Source organism: Marmota flaviventris, chromosome 9 (assembly GCF_047511675.1).
Source record: "Marmota flaviventris isolate mMarFla1 chromosome 9, mMarFla1.hap1, whole genome shotgun sequence".
In the NCBI taxonomy this organism is placed as follows: domain Eukaryota; kingdom Metazoa; phylum Chordata; class Mammalia; order Rodentia; family Sciuridae; genus Marmota; species Marmota flaviventris.
Window position 1 is genome coordinate 47,286,855 of NC_092506.1, and position 26,666 is coordinate 47,313,520.

At 33.4% G+C, this 26,666-nt stretch overlaps 1 protein-coding gene across 6 annotated transcripts in view; it reads left to right on the forward strand.

Moving 5' to 3' along the window:
- Sox6 (SRY-box transcription factor 6) overlaps window positions 1–26,666 on the forward strand; it is a 577,529-nt gene that overhangs the window by 250,478 nt on the left and 300,385 nt on the right. For all 6 annotated transcript variants that reach the window (XM_071616371.1, XM_071616370.1, XM_071616368.1 and 3 more), the window contains one exon: window positions 17,285–17,492. In XM_071616371.1, the coding sequence (XP_071472472.1) occupies window positions 17,285–17,492 (208 nt within the window). The remainder of the gene's footprint in view (window positions 1–17,284; window positions 17,493–26,666) is intronic.

A 26,666-nucleotide genomic window follows, 5' to 3' on the forward strand; every position in this document is an offset into this window, starting at 1 on the left:
TCTCAGAAATTTAATGTCAGAAATAATTTGTTTACAATTTGAATTAAAAAATAAAAGCATATTTTATTGCATGCAATTTGGCAAACTTGCTATAGCCAATGAATAGAAAACTGGTGTTATCTAGTATTAACACATTAATAACCTTTATAAATTTTATACCATGATTATGCATATTACTTCATTTCTGCTATTTTTTTAAACATGTAATTTTTAAAAAGTTCCTGAAATATGGCTGGCTACATTTTATAAAAAAAGAATTACTGGTATGCTTCTTAGAAATATCTCAATGTTAATAGAATGATGAATTATTTTATGTTTATTCTTAATGATATAATACACCTTTCTAAAGAAACATTTTGGAAAAGTTTTCCTCCTTACTTAGTATATTATTAAAATCTTTATCAAAAGTAGAAACATTAGCATGCTCTGGAATATTTGGCTTCCCTCCCCTTGGACATTAAGGAATCAGGTATGCATACTGATTAACCCACTCCAGTCATTAACATGTGATTATGTGGGCTGCATATTGAGCACCTGCCAAAATATAAAAACCCAGTACTTTGCTACATCTGTGCAATGACTTGTATTTCTTTTGTATTTTATAGTTATAAGAAAATCAGACCCTAGTATCTTTTTTTCAGTGTAATAAAATTGTGTATACAGAATGTCTTCAAGGAGATGGGATATGCCATGTTTATTTTTATTTTAATCTTTCAGACTGTATGAGACCCAGTGACTGGAGTTTGCAGAGCACTGACTATAACATGAATCTCTTAATGAACTCCACTGACATTCACTTATAATTTATGGCATTCCTGCATGTTCACAAGGATTATCTTTTGTGGGATAGAGCCAATATTTTCCTAATTGTTTTCAGTTTCATGTGTACCTTTATGTTTCATAATGATTTTGTTTTCATTTCTTTCACCTATATGCTGCTGATAACATCTCACAGTGGTGCTGCTCCTGTGGCTTGACATTTCCTGTATACTACCCATATGTAAATATTCTTGTGTACCCAAAGTATAGCTTGGGCTTGATAGCATTTCTGGACACAGGAGAAGTTGAGTTATAAAAATGATTTAAAATGAGACTGGATTACTAATAGACAATCTTACATAATCTAGTCTAGCAACAGTTTGAGCAGGATTCTTTTATTCAGTACCCCTCCCCTCCTTTTTTCTTTTGCTGTGCTGGGACTCAAACCAAGCGCCTCACACATACTAAGAAGTGCTCTACCACTGTACTACCCATCCCTTTTTATTTTTCTTGATGGATTAAAATGTCATTCAAGTGTAGATTTTATTTTTTAGATAGATAAGTCTTTCTCAAAATTGTTCATTGTTAATCAGTGAAAGCCCATATCAGGACACCAATAATTTTCTGATTAAAGCAGAACTCCACTCGTGTGGTTTCAGGCCACAGGTAGGTCTGGCTAATGTTTACTTTCTTCTACAGAATTCCTCCATGCAATTCCTTACCTGGTTTCTGGGTACATCACTATAATGAAATATCATAACTGGAATAATGAAGTGTGCACATTTTTGTTATGCTTCTAAGAAATGTTGTAGAAAATAAAGTATATATTAAATGGTATGCTGTCATTTACATGCTAATTTGAGCTTTTCATATCTAGAGATAGAGATGAATCTCAAGGTCCTTCTAGATCAGTAAGATGGTGATGACTCTGATAGGCAGCATATTGCTTTGGGAGGAGGAAGCCAGAATTGTGTTTGCATGCATGAACAAATTGAGATCTACCTTTTTAAAACAATTTTTGTTGTTTCTTTTTTAAAAAAATTAATTAGGTATATATGACAACAGAATGCATTTTGATTTATTTTACACAATTGTAGCACAACTTTTCATTTCTTTAGTTGTACATGATGTAGCATTGCTCCATATGTGCAGTCAGACATGTACATAGAGTAATGATGTCCATCTCATTCCACCGAGATCTACCTTTTTTAATTTGGAGAGGTTGGCTTTCCATAAAGATAACTTTAACATAATGCTTCCTGCTTGCACCATTCATTGAGATAAGATTGAAAGGGCCATCTCTGATTATTGACTCAAACCACCTACATTAAGCAGGAAAGACCCTACTCTGTTCCTTCCACAAACATGTTTAATCTTTCTTGAATACCTCTAAGGAATGTGCCCTAATTACCTTAGTATGCAAACTATCCCACTGTTTGATTGTCCTCTGCAATAAAATTTCCAAGAGAAATGTAACCTTTTAAAAGAAGAGCAACTTCTAGCTATTATTTCTTTTATTAATACAACTCTCACTGAGACGGAATATTTATTTTTATATAATATTAATGTTTTAACTATTATTTTGGTGTCACTATGTTCCATGACCTCTAGGCAGTACTTTTCTAGGTGATGCAAATTGAGTTCAATGATATATCTTTACATAAATCACATTCTCAAATCTAAAGTATAAATTACAAACCTTTGCTAATAAAATTTTGCAATCAGGTTGAAATTAGCAATGAATATTTATGCATTTCATTTACCTTCTTTATATTTCATTAGCACCCTAGAAAATGAAAAAGCTTATTTAATAAAATGATTGGAAATTATTTTGTAAACTTTTGCTTTCATTATAATTTACCTCTGAATTGTTTCCACGCCAGTGTATTGAGAGTACCTTAAATCCAATATTCTCAAATTCGTTAAACTTCTGAGAGGAAATGTGCCTTCATTCAAGCATAAATAGATTATAATGGTGAAACAGAAGAGATTCATCTACTTAGAAACTTAATGAAGAATTATAATACATAGGTAGCAGTTATTCTTATTTAGGGTTTAAAAAATTTGCATAGCACCAAACTAGCTAATATAAATTAATGTATGCATGAACAAATTGAGAACATTTTTACTCTTGAATTCAGAATTAATATTAGTCCTTCAGTTGTATTAATTTATTTTGTACCTGGTGTGTGCTTTTACTAAAGGTTCCTCTTTTATTTTTGTTCTCTTACTGATGTATTTTGTTTGTATTTTGAATGTAGTTTATTTATTTTGCTTTCTGTAATTGTGATGTTATAGTTTAACTCTCTTCCTGACTACTCTTTGATGAAAAAAATAGGTCAAGGAATGAATCTTAGTGTTTTGCTATTTGGAAGATAAGAAAAAATATTCATGCCTTTTCATTCCCTTTCCTGAGAGTAGCCATGGGCTGTGGGATTATAACTTCAGTCATTAGTTGCCCTCAGGTTGGGAAGTGTAGAATCTGTAGACATTGGGGCACTTGTTGGCAGAATTAGACTTCTTACTTACTACTTTGTGTTAAATTGGTGACATTTGTATTTCCCTTTTCTTGGAAATGCAAGTACAGATAGGTGAGTGGATAGATAATTCTTTTATAAGCACCATCACTTCTGGGGAATCATTTTTATCTTTTTGTACTTGTTCTAGTTGTAAAAACAAATGAGTCAGCTGGAGATGTTATTTACATTTTTCCTAGATGACCCAGAGTTTTTTGTGAAGCCATCATATTTATTTGACATATTAGAAGGAAATTTGATGGCTTTTATAGTTAAATCCTCAAAATTGAGAATTTTACTGGACAAGATCCAATGAAATGAGATTGTTGAGCTCACAGAGTAGCCCTGAGGGCTAAGTGTGTGTGATATTTGAAGTAATCTGTCTAGCTTGGCCACGGAAGGACTTCCCTGTTCATAGAATAGCATCTCCATAAGGAAAAAAAAAAAAGAATTTGACAAGTCTTAATTGGACTCTGGTACTTTGTAATGATAAGATTTGTGAGGTATGAAGAACATTCCCTGAGAGGTTTCTTCATTTAAAACATACTATTTGCCTTGCTGATTATATAATAACAGTTATTCTTACAAGTGCACTGGTATCTTTCAAATAAGGAAGGAAAAAAAAAAAACAGTTGCAAAAGGAGGAGGGAATGAAGAAAATTGACTTGACACTAGAGTAAGTAGCTGTCCTTTAAGAAAAACTCTATGGGATCCTGAGGCTCTCCATGCGTAGAAACTTTGTTCCATCAGAACTAGTCCAACATCTCCAACTTCTCCATAATACTTTCCCTCCAATACCTTAAATTGTAGAAAAGAAAAAAAATTCTTTCTGTGCAGTGGAAATATTTTTCCTGGAGTTACATAGAGAGAGCATAAGTTAGAGGAAAGGATGTTACCTGTGCTCTCTTTGCCACTAATTTACTATGTGATCTAGGAAAGTCACTCAATATCTCATGACTTCAGTTTTCTCATCTTAAAAATGGAATATCTGAATTAGAATCACCAAGTCTCTTGTCACTTTTAACTTTCCTGATTTCAAGATTAAAATTGTTTAAGCCAATTCAGCCTACCCTGGTAGTATTGTTTATGTAGAATATGGTAGTTTTGAGTAATGAATGTCCAAATGAAAATGACTGCCTGAGTTGATAGGCACATGAATGAGCTCATAGCTGAACTTGATAGAATGCTGCTTCAGGTGCCAAGGAATTCACTTGTAGGCCTGCCTGCTTTAATGTTCTTAGGTCCCACTTTCAAAAAACTGAACTCTGTCTCATGGCATTAGATCTTTAAAACATGGTATCTCTAAAGCAGTTATAGTGTATCTTAATTCTTGTTGTTCAGACAATATTGAGTATATTTTGTTTAGGCAATCACTCTCTAAAAGAGAGAAATGCATTGGAACACACTCAGACCAGAATGACCAGAATGGCTGGACTATGTCTTATGAGGAAGAAATGAAGGAAACTGGAATGTTTTCCCTAGGGGTTGGTGGGTGGGGCAGAGATACAAAAGTACTATAATAGCTGTGTGTTGGTATTGAAAGGGTTACCATTATGATTATTTTCATGGAATAGAACTATAGGTTGAAATAGATTTTATATTCTTTATAAAGAGGAGTTTTCTTTAACCCTTCAAAAATGGAATAGCCTGCTTTTGGAGGTTCCATGTTCACAGGGAAGCCAAAAGTTACTTGTTAGGGCTATTATTTATCATTGCTGTCATGATGTAATGAACACTTATTATGCAACAGACACTGTTTTAATTTTACTCATACATTTAATTTTATTAATTTTCTGAGGGAGTTTCCTTTTTCAAATATTTTCAAAAATTGTGTAGATATACACAATACTTTATTTATTTACATTTAAGCAGTGCTAAGGATGAATCTAGTGCCTCAAACGTGTTAGGCAAGCGCTCTATCACTGAACCATAAGATAGGTTCTTTACTCCTATTTTACAAAGAAGGAAATTAAGACAAAGGGGCTAACTAACTTGTCTGGGCTTATATGGGAGGCAGGCAGAAAAACTGGAACTTAAACTTGAAAATTTGGCCTTGATTGCCTATACTTTGTTAATTACTTTATTATTACATCTTCTTTTGCACAGGATTTAAGGGCTATGTGGGGTCGAACAACTGAATTCTTAAGGATTTTTGAATCTTGAAAGTCTGATTTTTTCTATGTGAGTTTGTGCATTGGAGTGCAATATAACTGTTTTATGTTCTTGTCTTAACAATTTGGAGACTTAATTTTTTTCCTATATTTACTCTGTGTAGTATATTGATTTCTGTTTATTAAAAATCACAATAATGTGGCCATCTAGAAAACTTTCGGGTTTGTGATTTTTATCTGTGAATTAAGATAACATTTTAAACTGAAGCTTTTTCTTTTTATACTTTAGGAGTCATGACACTTTTGCAAATACTGAAGCAAATCTATTTGCTGACAAATCCACAAATAATTTTACTTTTATTAAACCATATAGTAATAGTGATACGTGACATAATTTTATGCCAACTTTGAGAATGATAAGTAAACCTAATATATTCAGCAATATTTAAAAGGAAAAGGCATACATTTTTGTTTTACCATTAGAGCAAGTTATAGTTTTGTCATGAATCATCTATAATTAGAATAAAATTCAGCACTTTCATTTATGTAAGTTTCTTTTACCCAATGCTTTTTGTTAAAATATATCACTTTATATAAAAAATACTTTTTACTCTGAGACAGAATCTGTAAATATTAGCAATTTAGTCTTCAACATATTAAAAAGGTTAGATTTCCTTTGCTAGCAAGAAGTTCCTGGAACTTAGATTAGGTAAATTTTCTTTGTCAGTTAGTCAATAACACTTTAGTAGTAAGACCTGTTCTATAGTTGGCAGGTAGTTTTTGTTTCATAAAAAAAGTGCTTTAAAGTAGGGAATCACAAAATATAGTACATAGTATGTAATATAACAATATTATATATTAAATATATGTACATTATGTAATGTAACTTGAACACGCTATTGAAACTTCCATCTGCCTTCCAGAGAATATTGATCACTGACATGGTTGAGTGGCCAAAACCAAAACAACTTTTAGTTGGTTTTATTATTGTTTTTAACTTCTTTATAGACATTCCATCCCCTTAATTTATTTCCTCTACCCAGAGAATACCAAGAACATACTTTTAGTTAAGAAAATTTGGATTATAATTCATTTTAGTGAGAAAGAATATATGCTATATGGAACCATGGCATGTCTCAGCAGGAGAGTGTTATATTAAACCCATTAGAGGATTTGAATGTGCCTTGAATGGTTTTGGATAGGGGTCTAATATAATAGAAGTTTGCTATAGATTGGGTGCTGTCAGAAATTGGAAAGTCTACAATTAAAATGGAAATCAAAACAGCATACAATCCAATAAGAATGAATATATTTAAATCAGTCTTGCTAAAGGATAAGAGAGGATAATATTCTGTTGCTACAATTAAATTGGGTACCAATAGAGTACTTAATTCATGCAGTTCCTTAGGCCATTTCCCAGTCATTTCTCTTAACTTTAAGGACTTCTACTTGTATATGGATTTCAACATCATTATAATAAGCAAAATCCCATTTCTGACCCATGCTTTCCAAATACCAATTCCTAGCATCTTATCTTTTTTCTTTTTAAATTATTTTTTTATTTATATATTACAGCGGAATGCATTACAATTCTTATTATACATATAGAGCACAATTTTTGATATCTCTGATTGTATACAAAGAATATTCACACCAATTTGTGTCTGGATAATGATGTCCATCACATTCCACCATCATTTCTAACCCCATGCCCCCTTCCTTCCCCTCCCACCCCTCTGCCCTATCTAGAGTTCCTCTATTCCTCCCATGTTCCCCCTCCCTACCCCACTATGAATCAGCCTTCTTATATCAGAGAAAACATTCAGCATTTGTTTTTTTGGGATTTGCTAACTTCACCTAGCATTGTCTTCTCTAACTCCATCCATTTACCTGAAAATGCCATGATTTTATTCTCTTTTAATGCTGAGTAATATTCCATTGTGTATATATGCCACAATTTTTTTTTATTCATTCATCTATTGAAGGGCATCTAGGTTGGTTCCACAGTTTAGCTATTGTGAATTGTGCTGCTATAAACATTGATGTGGCTGTGTTCCTGTAGTATGCTGTTTTTAAATCCTTTAGGAATAGACCAAGGAAACGGATAGCTAGGTCAAATGGTGGTTCCATTCCCAATTTTCCAAGAAATCTCCATACTGCTTTCCATATTGACTGCACCAATTTGCAGTCCCACCAGCAATGTATGAGAGTACTGTTTTCCCCACATCCTCGCCAACACTTATTGCGGTTTATCTTCATAAAAGCTGCCATTCTGACTAGAGTGAGATGAAATCTTAGAGTAGTTTTGATTTGCATTTCTCTAATTGCTAGAGATGATGAACATTTTTTCATATATTTGTTGATTAATTGTATATCATCTTCTGAGAAGTGTCTGTTCAGGTCCTTGGCCCATTTATTGATTGGGTTATTTGTTTTTTTCATGCTTAGCTTTTTGAGTTCTTTATATACCCTAGAGATTCATGCTCTATCTTTTGTGTGAGGGGTAAAGATTTGCTCTCAAGATGTAGGCTCTCTATTCACCTTTGTTTCTTTTGCTGAGAAGAAACTTTTTAGCTTGAATCCATCCCATTAATTGATTCTTGCTATTAATTCCTGAACCAAAGGAGTCTTATTTAGGAAAGCTGGGGCCTAATCCCACATGATGGAGATTAGGGCCTACTTTTTCTTCCATTAGACACAGGGTATCTGGTTTTATTATCTTAACTTTTAAATCCCCAGTCCAGAGCTCTCCTCTGCTTGCAGTATGGCTATCTATTTACATTCCTGGTCTTGGTGTGGTTGGCAAGTCAGATGAATCAGCCTAGAGTACTGGAGCTGCTCCTGGATAGAGTGGAGATTATCCAAATAAGATAGGATTAAGTGGGAATTGATAGCATTCCTAGAAAAAACTAATTACAAGCCAGGGACCTGTAATCCCAATGGCTTGGAAGGCTGAGGAGGGAGGATGGAGAGTTCAAAGCTAGCCATAGCAAGATTGACATGCTAAGCAACTCAGTGAGACCCTGTCTGTAAATAAAATACAAAATAGGGTTGGGGGTGTGGCTCAGTGGTTAAGTGTCCCTGAATTCAATCCCTGGTATTCAAACAAAACAAAACAAAACAAAAACAACAACCCCCCCCAAAAAATTACAATGCTAAGGTTTCTGGAGTTCTGTGAGGAGCCAGATCTTAATGAAATTAGTTTGGAATAAGTATTTATAATGAAGAGAGTAATGTAGTTTTGTATTTTATATTCCATGTAGATGAATGAATTTGAATAAAAACCTAAAATAGTGTTGATGGCTATTATGACATTATTTACAGAATTGAAAATTGAAATAAAGGTTAACTGGACAAAGTACCTTTGAATTTAATAATAATGACATTTGCTGTCAATTACTGAGTATTTAGTGCTTGGTACTGTACTAAGTGTTTTACATGATTCGTTTCTCACAGTGACTATTTGAGAATTAACCTATATATTCATCCTATGAAAAGGCAACTCCTCTCCCTCTGACTATGGGCAAACCATTCTAATCACTCTTGAATAGAATGCATTGACACAATATGATTTCCAGGCTAGAATGCAATGACACACAATATGATTTCCCAGGCTATCTTACAACAGTGATGTAGTTTTCCTCTGATTCTCCATGGGACATGTACCTTTGGAGCCCTTTGGAGCCCTGAACCACCATATACAGTAGTCCAGCTGCTTTTAAACTAACATACAGGAGAGAAGAGGTCATGTGGTGAGATCACATATAAATAGAGGATTGTATCCATAAAAATTTTCTATTCCAGCTCAGAATTCTTGAGGTGTTCCTGGCCCAGGCACCACATCTGAGAAGAGAAGCCTTTGAAATGACCCAACCTCTGCCACAGACTTGACTGGGACATTATGAAGAACCTTGAGACAAAACTAGGCAACCTGGATGTTCCCAAATTCCTTGCCCATAGAAATCTTTAAGGAAAATAAATAATAATGTTTTAAGTTCTCTGTTTTGGATTGATTTGTTATACAACAATAGATACTTCTTGGTAATTCTTGGATTAGAATTAATAGGAAAGTATAATTTCTGTCTCAAAAGTAGATAAAACTCTTTTCTAGAAATACAAGAGAACAAGAAGATTAAGAATGGCATCTTTTCTGCTCAGAGTGATCTTTTTTATAGGCCCATAGACTAGAACATTAGATTTGGTGTCAGAAAACCTGCATTAGATTTTAGTTCTTTCAATTCCACCTGTGTGGCATGGAGAAACCACTTATCCTTGCTGAGTATTACTTTTTTTCCTGCTGAAAGTGAAGATGTAGAACTTGTTCATAATTGTTTGCAACATATTTTTAGAATGACAACTAGAGACAGGAGTATGTGAGAGTAGAGTGACAAAAGGTCTGGAAATCATGTCAGATGAGAAGTAGGTCTAGAAAGTGGAGTAGTTTAACCTAGAAAGACTTATTAATTCAATCTTTTCCATAAGATATTTGAACAATTCTAGTATGGAAGAGGAAATAGATTGATTTTGTGCACTTTTGAATGAAATAGGAAACGGGTGTCACGATTATAAATGTCTTAGTCTGTTCATGCTGCTATAACAAAATACCACAGACCATAAATTTTAATCAATAAACTTACTTTGTTAAACTTACTTTGTTCTGAAGGTTGGTGCTAAGGTTTGTTTAAGTGCCCCCCAAACCCATGTATCCCCCAGCTTATGGCATTATTGGGAGTTGGTGGAAGTTTTAGAAGGTGGGAGCCAGTGGAGGTTTTGTTATTGAGGGGCATGCCCTTAAAATAAATTGTTGGATTCTGGTATTCCCTCCTCTTCTTCCTACTTCCTCTTTCTCTCCTTCTCTCTCTCTCTCTCTCTCTCTCTCTCCCCCCCCCCCCCCCTCTCTCACACACACACACACACTAGCCATGAGGTGATGGGCTTCCTCCCCAATGCTCTCCTGCCGTGGTATGCTTCCATGGTCCAAACTAACAGAGACAATAGGTCGCAGACTGAAATCTCTAAAACAGTAAGCCAAAATAAACCCTTCTTACTTACAAATTGATTTATCTCAGGTATTTGTTGTAGCAATAGAAAGGTCATTAATATAGTTGGGAAGTCTAAGATCAAGACACTGGCAGGTTTGGATGAGGGCCTGGTCTCTACTTCTAGGTTGGTACTTATTGCTGTATTCTCTAGAGGGAGCTGACAAGTTGTGTTCTAACATGTTAAAAGGCTGGAAGGGTAAGAAGGGCCCAACTAGTTGTCTCTGGCCCTCTTATACATAAAGTTACCAATCCCATTCATGAAGTCTCTATTCTCATGGTTTAAACATTACTTCAAGTCCCCACCTCTTAGTGCAATCACATTAGGTCTTAGGTCCAACATGTGAATTTTGGAGGGGGCACATATATTAGCAATAAGGATATACATTTTATCAAATAACAAGTATTCTATTTATAATTAGATTTACTTAAAAAGAAAACTAGATCTTTCAGCTGTGAAAATTAAAGGGAAAAAAACTTATTTGTTTTTTCTGTGTTTAGTACAGGAGGACTATAATGTATGGACTTTTTTTAAGAAGGTCAAATTTCATTCTCTTAAATTATTCTCTTTTTCTGTTGCTTTCAAGTATCTGTTTATAAAGTGATTTTTCTTTATTACATAAGTAATATGTTCACTGAGGAAAAATTAGAAAACACAGATAAGCAAAAAAGGGAAACTAAACTTACTAATAGTCATACCACCATTTAGAATCCACTATAAATATTTTGGTACATAGTTTTCCAAATTGTGTATATATAGGTGTGTGGGGGGAGGTGTTAGAATTTAACCTTATGCACACACACAAAATAATTGATCTAATACTTTAAGTATTACAATACACCCTTTTTCCATTTAGTACATCTTTCTTTATGAATAAATTATTTCTACAATACTTTTCATATCTGTATTTGACTCTGAAAATCATATTTATTTTATGATTAAAAGTATTATTTATGATATTTTATTTGCAATGGATAACTTCAAAAGGAAAAAAAAAACTATTATCCCAACAATCAGATGACCATTAACATTTTGTTAGGTATTCTGGATTCTTTTCTTTTCTTTGTATGTTTCCCTATTTTTCCCTTAATATGTATATCTATATTCATATCTATCTATCTAAAGGGAAAATATGCATATATACATAGAAGTTTTTCACCAACATAAATTTTCATTCATAACACATTATGAATATTGCTACATGTAATTAAATTTCTGCAAAAATATTATTTTTAATAATTTCAAAGTGTTTCATCATGTGGATAAACCATATACCTTCAAAAATTTCTACAATTGGGCATGCAGTTTGCTTTTAATTATTCATCACTATGAATATCACTGCATTCAACATAGACAACACTTTTTGTTGGTGTTCATATGATATAAAATAGTGGGATTTGTTGTGATGTATTTGTACATATGCATTCATGAATTGGTCAGATTTTTTTACCTAGTACCTCTTCTTTCCCTCTTCTCTTCCCTCCCAGCATTTCTAGCCTTTATTCTACTGATCTCCCTTCTATTTTCATGAAATCCACCCCTTTTTCTTTTCTCTTTAGCTTCCACATATGAGAGAAAACATATGACCCTTGACTTTCTGAGTTTGGTTTATTTCATATAATATGATGTTCTTCAGTTCCATACATTTTCCTGAAAATGACATAATTTTGTTCTTCTTTATGGCTTTGTAAAAATCCATTGGGTATATACCATGTTTTCTCTCTTCATTTATCTGTTATTGGACACCTAAGCTGTTTTCAAAATTCGACTATTGGGAGCTGTGCTTATATAAACAAGGATATGCATGTATCACTATAGTATGCTAAGTTTAATTCTTTTGGATAAATACTCCGAAGTGCTATTGCTGGGTCATATCATGGTTCTATCTTATTTTCTTGAGGAACCTCTCTACTTATTTCCATAATGGTTTTACTAATTTACAATCCCACTAACACTGTATAAGTGTTTCTTTTTCTCCACATTCTTATTTGTATTCTTGATGATTGCCATTCTATCTGGAGTGAGATGAAATCTCAGTGTAGTTTTTATTTGCATTTCCCATATTGCTAAGGATTCAACATTTTTAATGACCATATAGTATCCCATTGTGTAGCTATATCATTAGTCACTTATATTTAAATATCTCAGGTCTAAATATTTTGCTTAAACAATCCTGTCACTGTTAAAGCAAATCTTTCCCTATGGCAGTAATTTTTAAAATTATTTTTGACATATTTGTTGAGTAGTTGTTTAAGGTTTATCAGCCTCAATATACTTTATGTTCTGAAGGTATATCAAAGAAGTATGAGACATGCCCCCAAATCTCCAAGGGCCAAAACTTAGTGGAAGATATAACTATTAAAATGTAAATGTAAAATGGTAATGAATAATTTATTCTAGTATATCATTAAATGCTGAATTGTGTGTTAATGATTAAGTGCTTTGATGTCTAGTGGAGAGTACCAGAATAGCAAGGCCCAGTTATTTAGGAAGGGCTTTAAGGGTGAAATGCAGTTTGATCTGAACTTTGAAAAGTGGGCTGGATTTCTAATCAAAGAGGATGTAGGACATTCCTGGGGAAAGAAAAAAGACACACAAAACTCAAGAATTTCAGTAATTTTTATATATTCTCAGTACTATGGAATGGTATTTAGGTTTAAAGTCCTTTAAATGCCACCACTGAGCAATCAGTTTTGAATAACAATTCTGAAAATTCTGAGCAATATTTTTAATTTGTTGTGTTTTCTACTGTTTACTTTGTATAATTAAAATTCTTGATTTGTGAAAATTGCTTTTTCTTTTCTAAAATGAATGGCCTTTTTTTCTACTACTGTGTGCAGTTTATGTACTGTGTTTGATTTCCAATGAAATACCCTTTCAATTATCTAAATCAACAATGTCTTAGTCCTTATATTGGGACTGGGATCATTTTCAATAATATTTGAAAATTTATTTACTGTTAGGTTTGGGGGGAGCATTTAGGTTAGGGACTGAAAAGAAAACAAATTTATAGTAAGTTCCCTTTGAGTGAACTAATGTTGACTAACTCCATTCACCTTGTGCTCTGCTTTTTGTATTGTTCATGTGTTCAGTCATGCAATTTAGTGGGTGTTTTTGACAAGATGGAAAGAGAGCTAATCTCTTGTATGTTAGTTTTTAAAATCACAGCTAACTGGGTTTAGTAAAAATTTTCGTAGATGATATCCACATTATAATGTAAAGCAAAGCACATTTATTTTATTGGCTTCGTAGGGAGCAGTGTTAAAGTGAGGTCAGGACCTGCGGATCAGAACCACTAGGATTGTGTATCAATATTCATCTTACTAGTCTCCATCACTGGGGAGAATAGTGGTTAGGGGAGGTGAGGGACTCTGCATTTTAACACACCTGCCAGGTAATTCTACACATTGAAATCTGAGAACCACCACTGCTGGTGTCATGTTCAAGTTGTTAATGGATTCGACCAAGCTTACAGTGAAGGGTGCTTGAGGACCATAGGTTGTTACAGCCTCTTTTAGCTGCTTCACTGTTTTGAAATTTAAAGCATGTGAATTTGCTGCCCTCCTGCCTCAAATACAGGGCATGTTAATACTTGAGATCCTGTCTCAGGATCCCAACTATCAACTGCGGGGGTTGGGGGCCTCCCAGCATATGGAGGTGGCCTTGTTAGAGCTTGGTGCTGATAACGCCAACGTCGCGGGTTCGTTCCCCATATGGGCCACCAAATGCTGCAGTCTGGCTGGGCACAATTCAGGAGCCACTTGTCAAAAGAAACTAACTTTATTTTTAGAACCACACACGCCAAACAAAACAGCTCCTCAGGAAAAACCCTCAGAGCCCAATTGCCACCCCCCAGCTTCCCACAAGCCTCTCCACCTCCCCCACTCCTCCTGCTCTTGAGGCCAATTGGCTGGGTTGCATGGGCGGAGCCAAAAAAAGTCCCCCAATGAGAATCTCCGTAGTCTGAAAGGGCGGGGAAACAGCCCAATGAGCATCACCGCAGAGGAGCCAATCAGCTAGATGTTGCTGGGGCCGCTGTGAGCCAATCATCAGCTGGCAGTCTGAAAGTTTGCTGGGGCCCCTTCAGCTGTGGCTCTCAACAGGTAACCACTTATACATTCTATTGTTTTGACTTGATCTTTATACCCTTAGCTTGAGTCAGTTAAAAAACTTTAAAAAAATTTTTTGAGTAATGATATATAAATAATATACATTTGAAAATAAAGTAATTGAAGCATAATTGATCAAATGATAATTATTGACACATAAAATCCTCAGTCATTTATATGATATGGACTTTATTCAGGGTCAAAATGGCATTGGCAAACATACCTCTGAGCGTTCATTTATCAAAATGGAGAATGAACTGGCCATTTTAAGAAGCCAGGTACTAACATGACTGGAATTTAAGCAGATGGGCCCTTTACCTCCCTCCACAGAATTATTGTAAACATGACATGATGTAAAACATCTTCTTTGGGGGAAAGGAGAGATCTAGGATCAAGGTAAAGAGGAGCTCTCTTTCTTGCCCTGTCCCATTTAGTGTATCCTGCTTATTTCAGCACAAATGTATTGAACTGTACTGTTCTAGGACTTATGCTAGCAATAAAAATGTAGAGATGAAGATTTAGCTCACAGTATTTTTAATAGCTTTTTATTGTGATTAATCACATACCACATGATTTAATGTGTGTAATTCAATGGGTCTTACAATATTCACAGGGTTCACAATATTGTATTTAGTTGAGGCTCACATCAACATTTTTTACTTCACAATTCTTCATGTCCAATGGGAAGAAAATTTTCTTAGGTCCATTCTTAGATCTATTTCTTCCTTCAAAATAATAGTACCTACCATTTATTAAACACCAGCTCAGCACTGAGCTCAGTACTGTGCCTGGGAGCTTTACAAACGTTATCTCATTCATGGGCTCACAATAACCTTGAAAAAAAAATTCTTTCCATATCTTATACACAATGACAACAATACATAAATACCTAGCATTTATTGAGTACAATTAATCTCTCTCTCTCTCCATATATATATGTGTATATATATATATATATATATATATATATATATATATATATATATATATATATACATACATATATATATAATCTATCTTCTCTAGATTCCCATATTCATTCTCTCCCCCTTTCCCACTAGTTATCAACTCTATAACATTTGCCTCATGTGCTTTCCTCTTGTTTTTGAAGCTTGCTGGGCTGTTTTTGTGAAGGAGAGAGGAACGATTAGGATTTTGAAGCTTTTGAAGATTAGATGCTTTGCTTCATAACAGGTTTTTGTTTTTATTTTTTTAATAGGAGGAGAGGATACCTTTGTGCAGACAGATAAAAGGTGAATGCAAAACTACTGAAGGGCTATGGCCAAGTCATTTAGAGAGATATAAAAGCATTTCTTTGTAGAAACTTTCAGGTGTTTGTTATTTTCTTTTTTTAATTAATTTTTAAAAATTTATATATGACAACAGAATGCATTACAATTCATATTACACATATAGAGCACAATTTTTTTAAAGAGAGAGAGAGAAAGAATTTTTTAATATTTATTTTTTAGTTTTCGGTGGACATAACATCTTTATTTTAGTTTTATGTGGTGCTGAGGATCGAACCCAGTACCCCATGCCTGCCAGGCGAGCGCATTACTGCTTGAGCCACATCCCCAGCCCAGAGCACAATTTTTGATATCTCTCGTTGTATACAAAGTATATTCACACCATTTTGTGTCTTCATACATGTACTTTGGATAATGATGACTATCACATTCCACCATCATTTCTAACCCCATGCCCCCCTCCCTTTCCCTCCCACCTCTCTGCCCTATCTAGAGTTCATCTATTCCTCCCTTGCTCCCCCTCCCTACCCCACTATGAATCAGCTTCCTTATATCAGAGAAAACACTCAGCATTTGTTTTTTTGGGATTGACTAACTTCACTTAGCATTATCTTCTCCAACACCATCAATTTACCTGCAAATGCCATGATTTTATTCTTTTTTGTTTGTTATTTTCAATCTCAGATTTGCTTTTCCTTCTAAGATCTAATGCTCCTACCTGTTAGCTAACTTTTCTGTACTATGAAGTCATTCCTGTGCAAATTTTTCTATCATAAACCTACCGTCTTGTTTAAAAAGAAGTTTATAAATGTCACATGAAAAAGGTGTTATGTGCTGAAGTACCAGTGTAAGGGTAAGAAATAGAGGCTTCCATAACTTTGGACAGTTGTATACCTTTAAACTAATGATTCTCTCCAAAATCTAGCACACAAAAATATTCAAGTTGACTTACTTTCTGGCACTAATTTATATGTTTTATATATTTTATGGTGAGTAATGAATATTGGATTCTGAAGCTAACTTTTCTAATGGTTCTAAATTAAAGAAAAGCATTTTGTGATATACACTTTTTTGTTGTTGTTGTTTTAGGCTGTGGGAAAAGCATTGCTAATAAAAGCACCAAAATAATAGAAAAACTTTAGCAATCCTAATAATTATTCACTGAATCTAAATTTTTTAAAATGAAGAGTATAAGAAGTTGATTTGTCCATTATCGAACCACTTAGGCTGCTTTATAACTTCAAAAATTAAGTAGTTTGAATCTGCAATTTCAGTTTCTTTGATAACTAACTGCTTCTTTAAATTTTACAATTGTTTAATCAAAATTGTATATTTTATTTTTCCTACTAAGTTAGTTATTATATCTTATTTTATTTTAGTTTATATATTTTATTTATCTCACCCAGCATCATATACTACTGTCTTTATGAGTTTAGGATTTTTCTCCAATGTTAAGAAACCTATGTTCTAATGGCTTTATTTTATTTTATTTTTTCTAGGAGTCAGAGAATAATAAAATATGTTCCCTATATTCCTTCCGAAATACCTCTACCTCACCACATAAGCCTGACGAAGGGAGTCGGGACCGCGAGATAATGACCAGTGTTAATTTTGGAACCCCAGAGCGCCGCAAAGGGAGCCTTGCCGATGTGGTGGACACACTGAAACAGAAGAAGCTTGAGGAAATGACTCGGACTGAACAAGAGGGTATGTGTAGACTTAACTGTTGGGCTTTTCTTCTAGATTCCAGGCCTTAAAAAAATGAGTGGGATTTCAGGGGCCAGAGAAGTGCATAATTGGCATTAGCTAGGAAAAAGTTATTCAGAGGTTACCATGGTGATGGCAGATTGTGAACCATTAGGAGTGCTAAGCAGATAGCTCCGTTTTTCTAAAAAAATTTATATTTTATTTGGTTCTTATAATTTAAAAAAAAAAAAAAAAACTCAAGATTTTAAACTGACCATAATCATTGCCCTGGAAAAAGGTAGGGAGGGAAATTTCTTAACTTTTCCATTTTTTCTCTGTTTCCTTTTGGCAGATAGTGTTTCTTTATGAAAATATCAAATGTTTCGAATGCAAAAACTTTTTTCTAAAATTTAGTTCTCTTCAGTCATAGATTATCTTATACATTTAAAAATGTTATTTTTACTTCCAAAAGTAGAAAGATGAGTTAAAGGCTTTTAATACTGTTAAAACTCAAAGTTCCAGGGCAAGTACTTTGACATGTGACATCTGCTGCCACATTGCCCATTTACCTTCTCCACTTCTGCACAAGAGTCTCAGGTTCACCTAGGTCCTAGAAAACAGAGGTAGAGAAGATTCTCCAATAATATTTCTAAACAAAATAATTAAAGTCTAAGTTATTGCTTTACTATGCATGCTTTTTCATTTTTATGTAAAGAATTTATGCCTTAAAATGTAGGGTGATTCATGGCTCTGGATTTATTACTAGTCTTGTAAGTTAAATCTGTGACACTGTAGGAACTTTGAGATTTGATACAATAGAGAATTTTTCTGATAACTTAATTTTACTCATTTAAGGCTCAAAAGTCTAGGTTTTAAATTCATTTTTGTGGAAGTCTTTCAAAATGTATTGCATGTTTCCTTGTTTTTATTAACCAGATTTTTTTAACACAAATGTAGATATTTTTTGAGTATTGAGGGTCATGATGCAGTAGAGTAAAAACAGTAATACCCATCTAATAATTATATTTCCCTGAGTATGTTAAATCTCTTTGAACCATAAAATTCAAAATTTGGTATGGTACTGATTCCTGATTTGGCAACTCAAAACATTATGAGAATTAACTTCAATAATAAATATAAAAGTTTCTTGGGAACTGTAAACTATATGCATTGGAGGTATTGTGATGTTTATTCTGTTATAAATGTCAGTTGTTTTACCGTGCTTTTATGTAATAATTGCCCCTGGAGATCACTGAGATGATTAGAACTGTTTGACTTTATACTTATTTCTCTGCAATTATGAAGCTCTAGAATCCTTGTGTCTCCTTGATACATATGTACATTTATTTACACACATATATGTGTGTGTGTCTGTCTATCTATCTATATTTTTTTTGTGTGTGCATGTGCTGGTTTCTTCTTCAGTATCAGGTTGCAGGCTAATTTTTGCATAGTTGTGAATAATTTCTCATTTGTTCTTTCATTCATCTGTAGATTTTGAAGTTAGGTAATCAGGACTTCTGAACTATATTTAAAATATGAACAAATGTGTTCTGGATGAGTTGCTGAAAGATTCTGGGTGATATACATGATCTTTAATGTATGAACTTCATGCTGACACTTCTGCCTTTTCAGAGACTTTGTTTTTCTAATTCTTGGTTATGTTCTGAATCATTCAAAATGCTTGATCAAAAAAAATCTGAATAAGTGAGAATGCTAAATTAATTTTAATTGTGATTCAACAAAAAGTTGATATAAAAGTAGTTATTTATATAAATATTCAAAAAGTACTTATATAAGAAGGTAGTTTTCAGAATGCCCTGAAGAGATTTTTAAGGTAAAAATATTTTGATGTATTATGATTTTTTTTCTTGGAATACTTGGGAATTTTAAATCAAATTTTCTTGCAAGTAATGGTTAATTTTCTATTCTTCCTCTTCCTTACCATGAGTTATACTTGCTTTTGTACAAGAGAAACTTCAAGACAAGACTGCTCATTTTTAGAGTTCTTTATCACTTTATTACTACTAGCAAAAAATGCTTTTATACATACTTTCCAGATTTTTAATGTTTTTACAATAATATGTTTTAGACATCAGAAATTCAGCCATTTTTAGTGCATATTATTATACATAATATATACTAGAAAGCATGATCATTAGATTTACCAATCTCACAAATCTGAGAGGAACAGTGAATATAATGTATGCAAGACACAAAACTCAAAACAGTTTTGTAAAACTGGAAATGGAACTTAAAACAAACCTATAAAGATACAATTTAATAGATTTTATTATCAAGTTCAGAGATTATGATTAGAACCCTCAGCTGTGCAAGTAATTACTGCAGGAAATTCAAATAACAGCTATCTGAGTGAAAATAATAATCTTGTGAGCTTTAGATGTCAGAAAGCACAATGGGATCATCAGGTTAAATACTGCCAAAAAGGTTGCCAATGCTAGTTAGGATTAGCAATATTAGAAGTATGGTATGTGATATTCAAGAGATTGTGTTCCACTGAACTCCCTTGCTCTATAAAATGTATCTGAAGTACAGTGTTGAGTTCATAATTACCATACTAAGATTTAAAAGCTTTGGGATATTCTCAGATAACAATTGACATAATCAGAGACATAAAATTACATAATAAGAGGAATGGTTGAAGGAACTCGTAATATTAACACCAGAAAAGAATATCCAGGATGGCATGATAGTGTCTAACAGTTGTATGTGTCCATATGAGTCAATCTACAATCTTTATTGGAAGATAATTAATAAAATGAAAGATCTCTAAAGAGATCTCTCTTTAGTGTTAGGCAGCAATCTCAATTGTCATTTTAATAGGGCTAAGACTATGAATTTTTATGAACAATATTTTTCCTTTTTTTTTTTGTACCAGGGATTGAACCAGGGACGCTTAGTCACTGAGTCACTGAGTCACATCCCTAGCCATATATATATATATATATATATATTTTTTTTTTTTTTTCTCTTTTGAAACAGGGTCTTGCCAAGTTGCTCAGGACCTCACTAAATTGTTGAGGCTGGCTTTGAACTTGCAATTCCTCTGCCTCAGCCTCCTCCTCCCAAGTCACTGGGATTATGGGCATGGGCCACCACTCCTGGCTGAACAATATTCTTTCTTATACAATGTTCTTTTTATACAATATCTTTTTATGACCCTAATGAATAGCTATATAATGTTGCAATTTTTCCTATACCTTTTTCTCTTCTGTGCAAGATACTGTATCAAAACTCAAGAATTGGGCTGGAGTTGTAGTACAGTGGTAGAGTGCTCATCAAGCATGTGGGGAGACACTGGGTTTGATCCTCAGCACCACATAAAAATAAATAGATAAAATAAAAGGAATTATTTCCATCTACAACTAAAAAATATTAAAAAGCAAAACAAAAAACTCAAGGATTCTTAAATTCTTACCTTTTTTGTTTTCTGTAAATCTCTTTGATAGTCTAGTGAAGCCTACAGTTCCTTTCTTAGAATTATTTTAATCACATAAAGTACATAGAATTAGAGAAAATGAATTATGTTAAAATATTAAATACTTTAAAAATTTTGTGATATTCTAAAATATGCTACTTTACCAATACATTAAAAATAAGATGTAATGGGTGGCTTAACAATATCATAATTTTGAAGTAGTGTTAAGCAAAAGAAATATTTTGGGGCTGGGTAATATAACTCAGTTGGTAAGGGTGCTTGCCTAACTTGCACAAGGCCCTGGGTTCAATCCCCAAGCACCACAAAAAAAAAAAATTGTATCTTATATACACTTCAACAAGTATAATATGATATAAAATGTTTATTCTAATCTATTTGTGATCATGTCACAGTTGCAATGCAATGCTCTGGTTTGTTGCCTGCATATATAACTTAAGGAAAAGCAAATTTTAAATTAGAGACTAGTGAAAAAGAATCATTTTACATCCAAGTTCATAGATTCCCTGAATTCTCTCCATTTCTCTTGGGGTTGTGGAACTCAGGCTAAAAAAAAAAACCACAAAACCCTATTCTAGATGATATGGAGCATCCATAATGAATAAAACAATAGTCCCAAACTTTAGAAATTCATATTCTAGTAAACAATATGAAACATATATCAAATGAACTATAATGAAATGTCTAATATATGATTAATTCTATAAAAGCTATACAGATGAAATGTTATAGGAATTTACAAAATTGACATATTGCTTCTATCTAGAAAGCCATGGAAAGGTTCTATAGAGAAATGGGTCCTAACTAGTCTTGGAGAATGAAAGGATTTGTGTAAACAGAAATATAAGGAAGAGACATCTCAGGCAGAAGGAACAGGCAAAGAGCGTTAAAACAGCCAACAATTTAGGTTCTTAACTAAAGGTGAATTTGCATATGGGACATAAGACTGGAGAACTATGTTGTATTCATATCATGGAGGTCCTTTAATTTTGAGCCAAGTTTGAACTTTAAAAAATGAAGGTGATGGAGGAATCATTGACTATTTTTTTTTTTTTTTTAGCACAATAAGGTGATGGATTAGAGTTTTCCCTTCAGGAAAGTTATCTGGTAGGACTATGTAGGATGGATGGGAACAGGGAGAGACATTAAGAAAATTGTTCCAGGCTATAGATAATGAGGCCCTGAACTAATACAACAGAAATGAGAAATGAAGGGGGCTGAATATGGAAAAGATATTAGGAGATAGAATGTTAAGACTTGATGTTTAAGTGTGGCAACTGAGAGGAATGGTTCAAAGATAGACTCTGGGAAAATAGGAGAGTGGTAATACAATTAATAAAAAATAAAGAAGTGGAGGAATATGTTTTGGAAAATGGGAGCAATGAGAATTTCTATTTTTTATTTTGAGTTTGATATTCTGAGCTTGAATCCTAATTTTAGTTATCTGTTTATAACAATAGAACAGAATAGTATCATGGAGAACAAATAATTATAGAAAAGGTCATTTAAAAGTTTAGAATAGACTTCTGATTCTAAAATAATTATATCCTAGGTCAAAGGGGGTAGAACAGCTCCTCTGATATTTGCTTGGCTTTGACACTTTAAAGTTCCAGGTTCTTCTTCTCATTTGGGATATATATCATAGGACATAGAAGAGCTTTCAAATGCTATCCCACACCTCACTTTTTTAAGTATTTATTTTGTAGCTTTAGGTGGACACAATATCTTTTATTTTTATTTTTATATGGTGCTGAGGATTGAACCCAGTGCCTCATGCATGCCAGGCGAGCGCGCTATCACTTGAGCCATATCTCCAGCCCCTCACTCACTTTTGCTTCATGGTTTGAGGGCCATACTTCATGGTTAACTGATTAACAAGCTGTGTGATTGTTGTAATAAATGAAGACCTTTCCTGAATCTTTCTTGTCCTGGAGAATGTTTTGGCTTTATCAGATTAAATATCTTCCCCTTCATTACCCTCATATGTAAAAACTGATCTATGAAGTTTACTATGGTTCATTTTAAAACAATATTTTTATGTCAAAACAGTAACTCTCCAGGCAAGGGGTTTTATCCATGAAATTATTATCAGTGTTTGCCATTTCTTCAAGAAATGCCCTCTTCTGAGCAGCGATTTGACGAGATTGCTGAAATACTGATGAACAAAGTGCCAAAAGTGCCCCCTCTAAAAGTAAGTCTTATGGGAAGATAGGCAAGGTTTCTGCCTTTTGTAAATTTAACTTTGAGTTAGTCTCATAAATAGATAAATAAGTAGGTGGGTAGATAGATGCGTAGGTGAATTGAATGAATATCAGAATATGCCTTTTAAAACTCTGTTGATATTGGTGGGTAGAGTGTAGAAAGCCTTGATTAATGGATTCAGGTTAAAATGCTTCCAAGATAAAAATCCTTCAGCTGTGATTAAATGATGAATTTTAGTTATCCTGGTATCACCCGTCCTGTTGCCAGTGTAACTGGGCTCTAACATAAGCGACAGTTGTCAGAAAATGAATACTTTAAAAAGGACTTCTATATCTAAATACATATATTTAATCAGAGAGTCCTTTGGCTTCTGAAAATAAGTTGTCTAATGAGAATTTCATTTGAGCAGCTGCGACTGAGGAGGTCAACAGGCACTGCCTAGGAGAACATGGCCCAGCTGGTGAAATCTGGTTGTTGTCGTGATCTAAATGGTCAAGTGCTGCTTGTAATCCAGGACCGTCTGTTTGTGAAAGGAAGAGCGAGTGCTTCAGCATAATGTACAGCTGTTTTAATCTCTCTTTAATAATAGTGCTTCAGCCACTATCATGTCTTGTGTATCATACTACTAAGTATATGATCCTAGGCCCAGTGAACTGGTTTGAGTCAGGTTCTGCAGTCATGTGAGATTGCAGGGAAAGGGACACATGATAAAACCCTCAGCTCTGACTAAATAAAACTTTCTTTCTGGCTCTTTGGCTCTTTTTCAAGACTATTCTTTGGGTAATTATTGTGGTCAGGAGGGAGTGACAAAGCTTGCATTTAGGTAGAAATATAGACTAAATGGACTCTCTTTGATAGAGCCATCAACTTAATGGAAAGTATTCAGGATTTAGGTACAATTCCATTGGATATACAGTGGTCAGAAACTAATGTATTTGTCCCATGGAATTGTGTGCTTCAGGCTATCATGGTAATGAAAGTATGTGGATTCATTATACTGTGCATGTACAGAAAGGGCAGCAGTACTTGAGCTTTAGATTCCTGGTGGGATAAGCTTTCCAATGGATTATGCAGCTGTTCCTAAGCACAGGAATGAGCATGTGTTTATATGTATGTCTGATGGATTATTATCATTATTTGCATATCTAAACAATTATTTAGACTTATACATATTTTTCATTAAAGTATATTTATTTAAGGCACATGTTAGTGTATTTTGCTCATCTGAGATCTTTTGCTATATAATGGAGGTTTTTAGTGTAGTTCAAACAATGAGAAAACTCAATTTTGAAAGTCATGTTCTTGAGTGAGCTAGATCTGGGTTGAATCTAAGTTATAATGCTTAGAAAGGCAGTGTGACCTACTAATTATGAGCATGGAGTCTGGAGTTAGGCTGCCTGTGTTTGATCTTCAGTTCAGCATTTTACAGGTGAATGACATACAGTAAGTTAACTCTCTGTGTTTCACTTTTCTCAACCTCAAATAGGCATTATTAGAATGTTTTGTGAAGATCAAGAATTTACGAAATTTAAGCATTTAGAATGCTGCCAGAACATTGTAACTGCTTAACAAATACATAGTTTTTTATAATCATAACAATTATTATTGTTGCTTTTATAATTACTGTTACTATTATAGTTATTTGAAGAAAAAATTTTGAGAGAAATATTATAGGAATCTCATACTGTGCCACAGACCAAATCATAGGAAATATCCCATGGTGTTAAGGGATTTAGCATTTGGCAGCAGTGATGTTCTTGTGTTCTGGAAGAGCAATTCAGTGTAACTCTCCTTTCAGGCTCTTTGGAAAAGCTGATACTAAAGTTTCCCCACTGGAAGCCAGTCTTCCCTGCTGAGAATATGTGGAATGTGATGTTGTCAGTGAGAGAGGTTGGCTAAAGCATTGGATGAGGGTTTTAGATAGTACCAAGTTAAGAGCAATGTGTTCCTTTAACATTAAAATCCATGTTAAAAAGAAGCTTAACATTCATGCCATTCTATAGCATCAAAATTATTTTAAGGCACAATTATGGATATTAGATTTTAATCATCATTATGATTTGAGGTTATATTGGTGAAGCCTTTAGAATATCCTAGATCCAAACCTTACCTTATGTTTCTCATTCATGGGAGAAATAGGAAAGGTTTGGAATTTTTGTGTAATAAACACATAAAGTATTCATTACAAACACCCAGAATAATTATTTCAAATACATTAGAAATCTCAAGTCATTTAAATGCTGAAGTTCCCCAAGACTGCTCATACTCTTGGTGAAGAAGCATTGGATATTCAGAGCAATGCGGATGCAATTTCATTTAAATTTGTTTTTTCTTCTCCTAATAAAAATTTCCTCCAATGATATTTATTTCCTTGCTCCCATTTTAAAGACTTTGTAGCATATTCATAGTACACACTTATCTAGTGCCAGAAAGTATACAAAAAACCAGATGTTTTCCAAAAGTATTATACAACAATATTTAGAACTTGCAGTGAAGAGTGAGAACTATTAGTGTTAGAATTATAAAAATTATGATTGTTTGTGTAAGAATTATGCTTGGTATATTTTTGTGTTAAAAGCTTTCTAATTTTTAGAAACTGGTCATCCTCTCATATAACTTTACAAAATATATAATGAGACAGAATTCTTTGAACCTCAGACATTCTTGGTTATTTCTATTTGGTTAATTCTATATAGAAATTTTGGTTATTTCTATTTGCTATTGTCTGTAATTCTAATTTAATATTATAGATAATATACTATTTGTTTGTTATTTTTCTTTCAATTTATTTCTCTGCCTTGAAAAGATACTTCAAATTTCTTAGTCCATTTCTTTCTCCTCATATTTGAAAATTACTTTTTAAAACCTATTTCTCTAAGAATGTTTAATAGATGCAGGCAAGTTGTTTTTGATTTTTCCTCTCACTGAACTGGGAAGCAAGAAGGTATGCTCCTGTCATTTTGTTGTTTAGAAAGAAGGTGCAGCTTTCTAATTGTTTAATGAAACAAGTCAGATGTTTGTATGCTTTTTGAGCTTGTAGAATTTGAGCAAACAATTAGCATTTTGTTTTACTCTATTGAAAATTCATTAGATTTTCTTCAGGATTTATCATGGGAGTTTCAAGAAGTAATAGAGGATCTCTTTAGCTCTTTATTATTTTCTTTATAAATACGTATGCAAATCAAAAGAAAAATGAGTAGCTAAGGAAGCAGTAAACTTGGTTATTATGTCATATTTGATATTTGTATTAAAAGCCATAAAAATAAAATAAACACCTGTGAATTATCTTACTTAATAAAAATTATGAGTACAGTTGAATCTCCTTATGTTATTTTTCATTCAGTCCTTGTTTCTGTTAGATTACTGCCAGAATGTTGTGTTTATCATTGTGTTCTCTTTTTGTTTTAAACGTGTCTTTAAATAATATATTCCTTAGCTTGTTTTAGAATATTATAAAAATAATGTCACAGTGTAATCTGTGACTTGCTTTATATATTCACAATTGTATTCTAAGATCAGTTTTGCTGTGCGTAGTT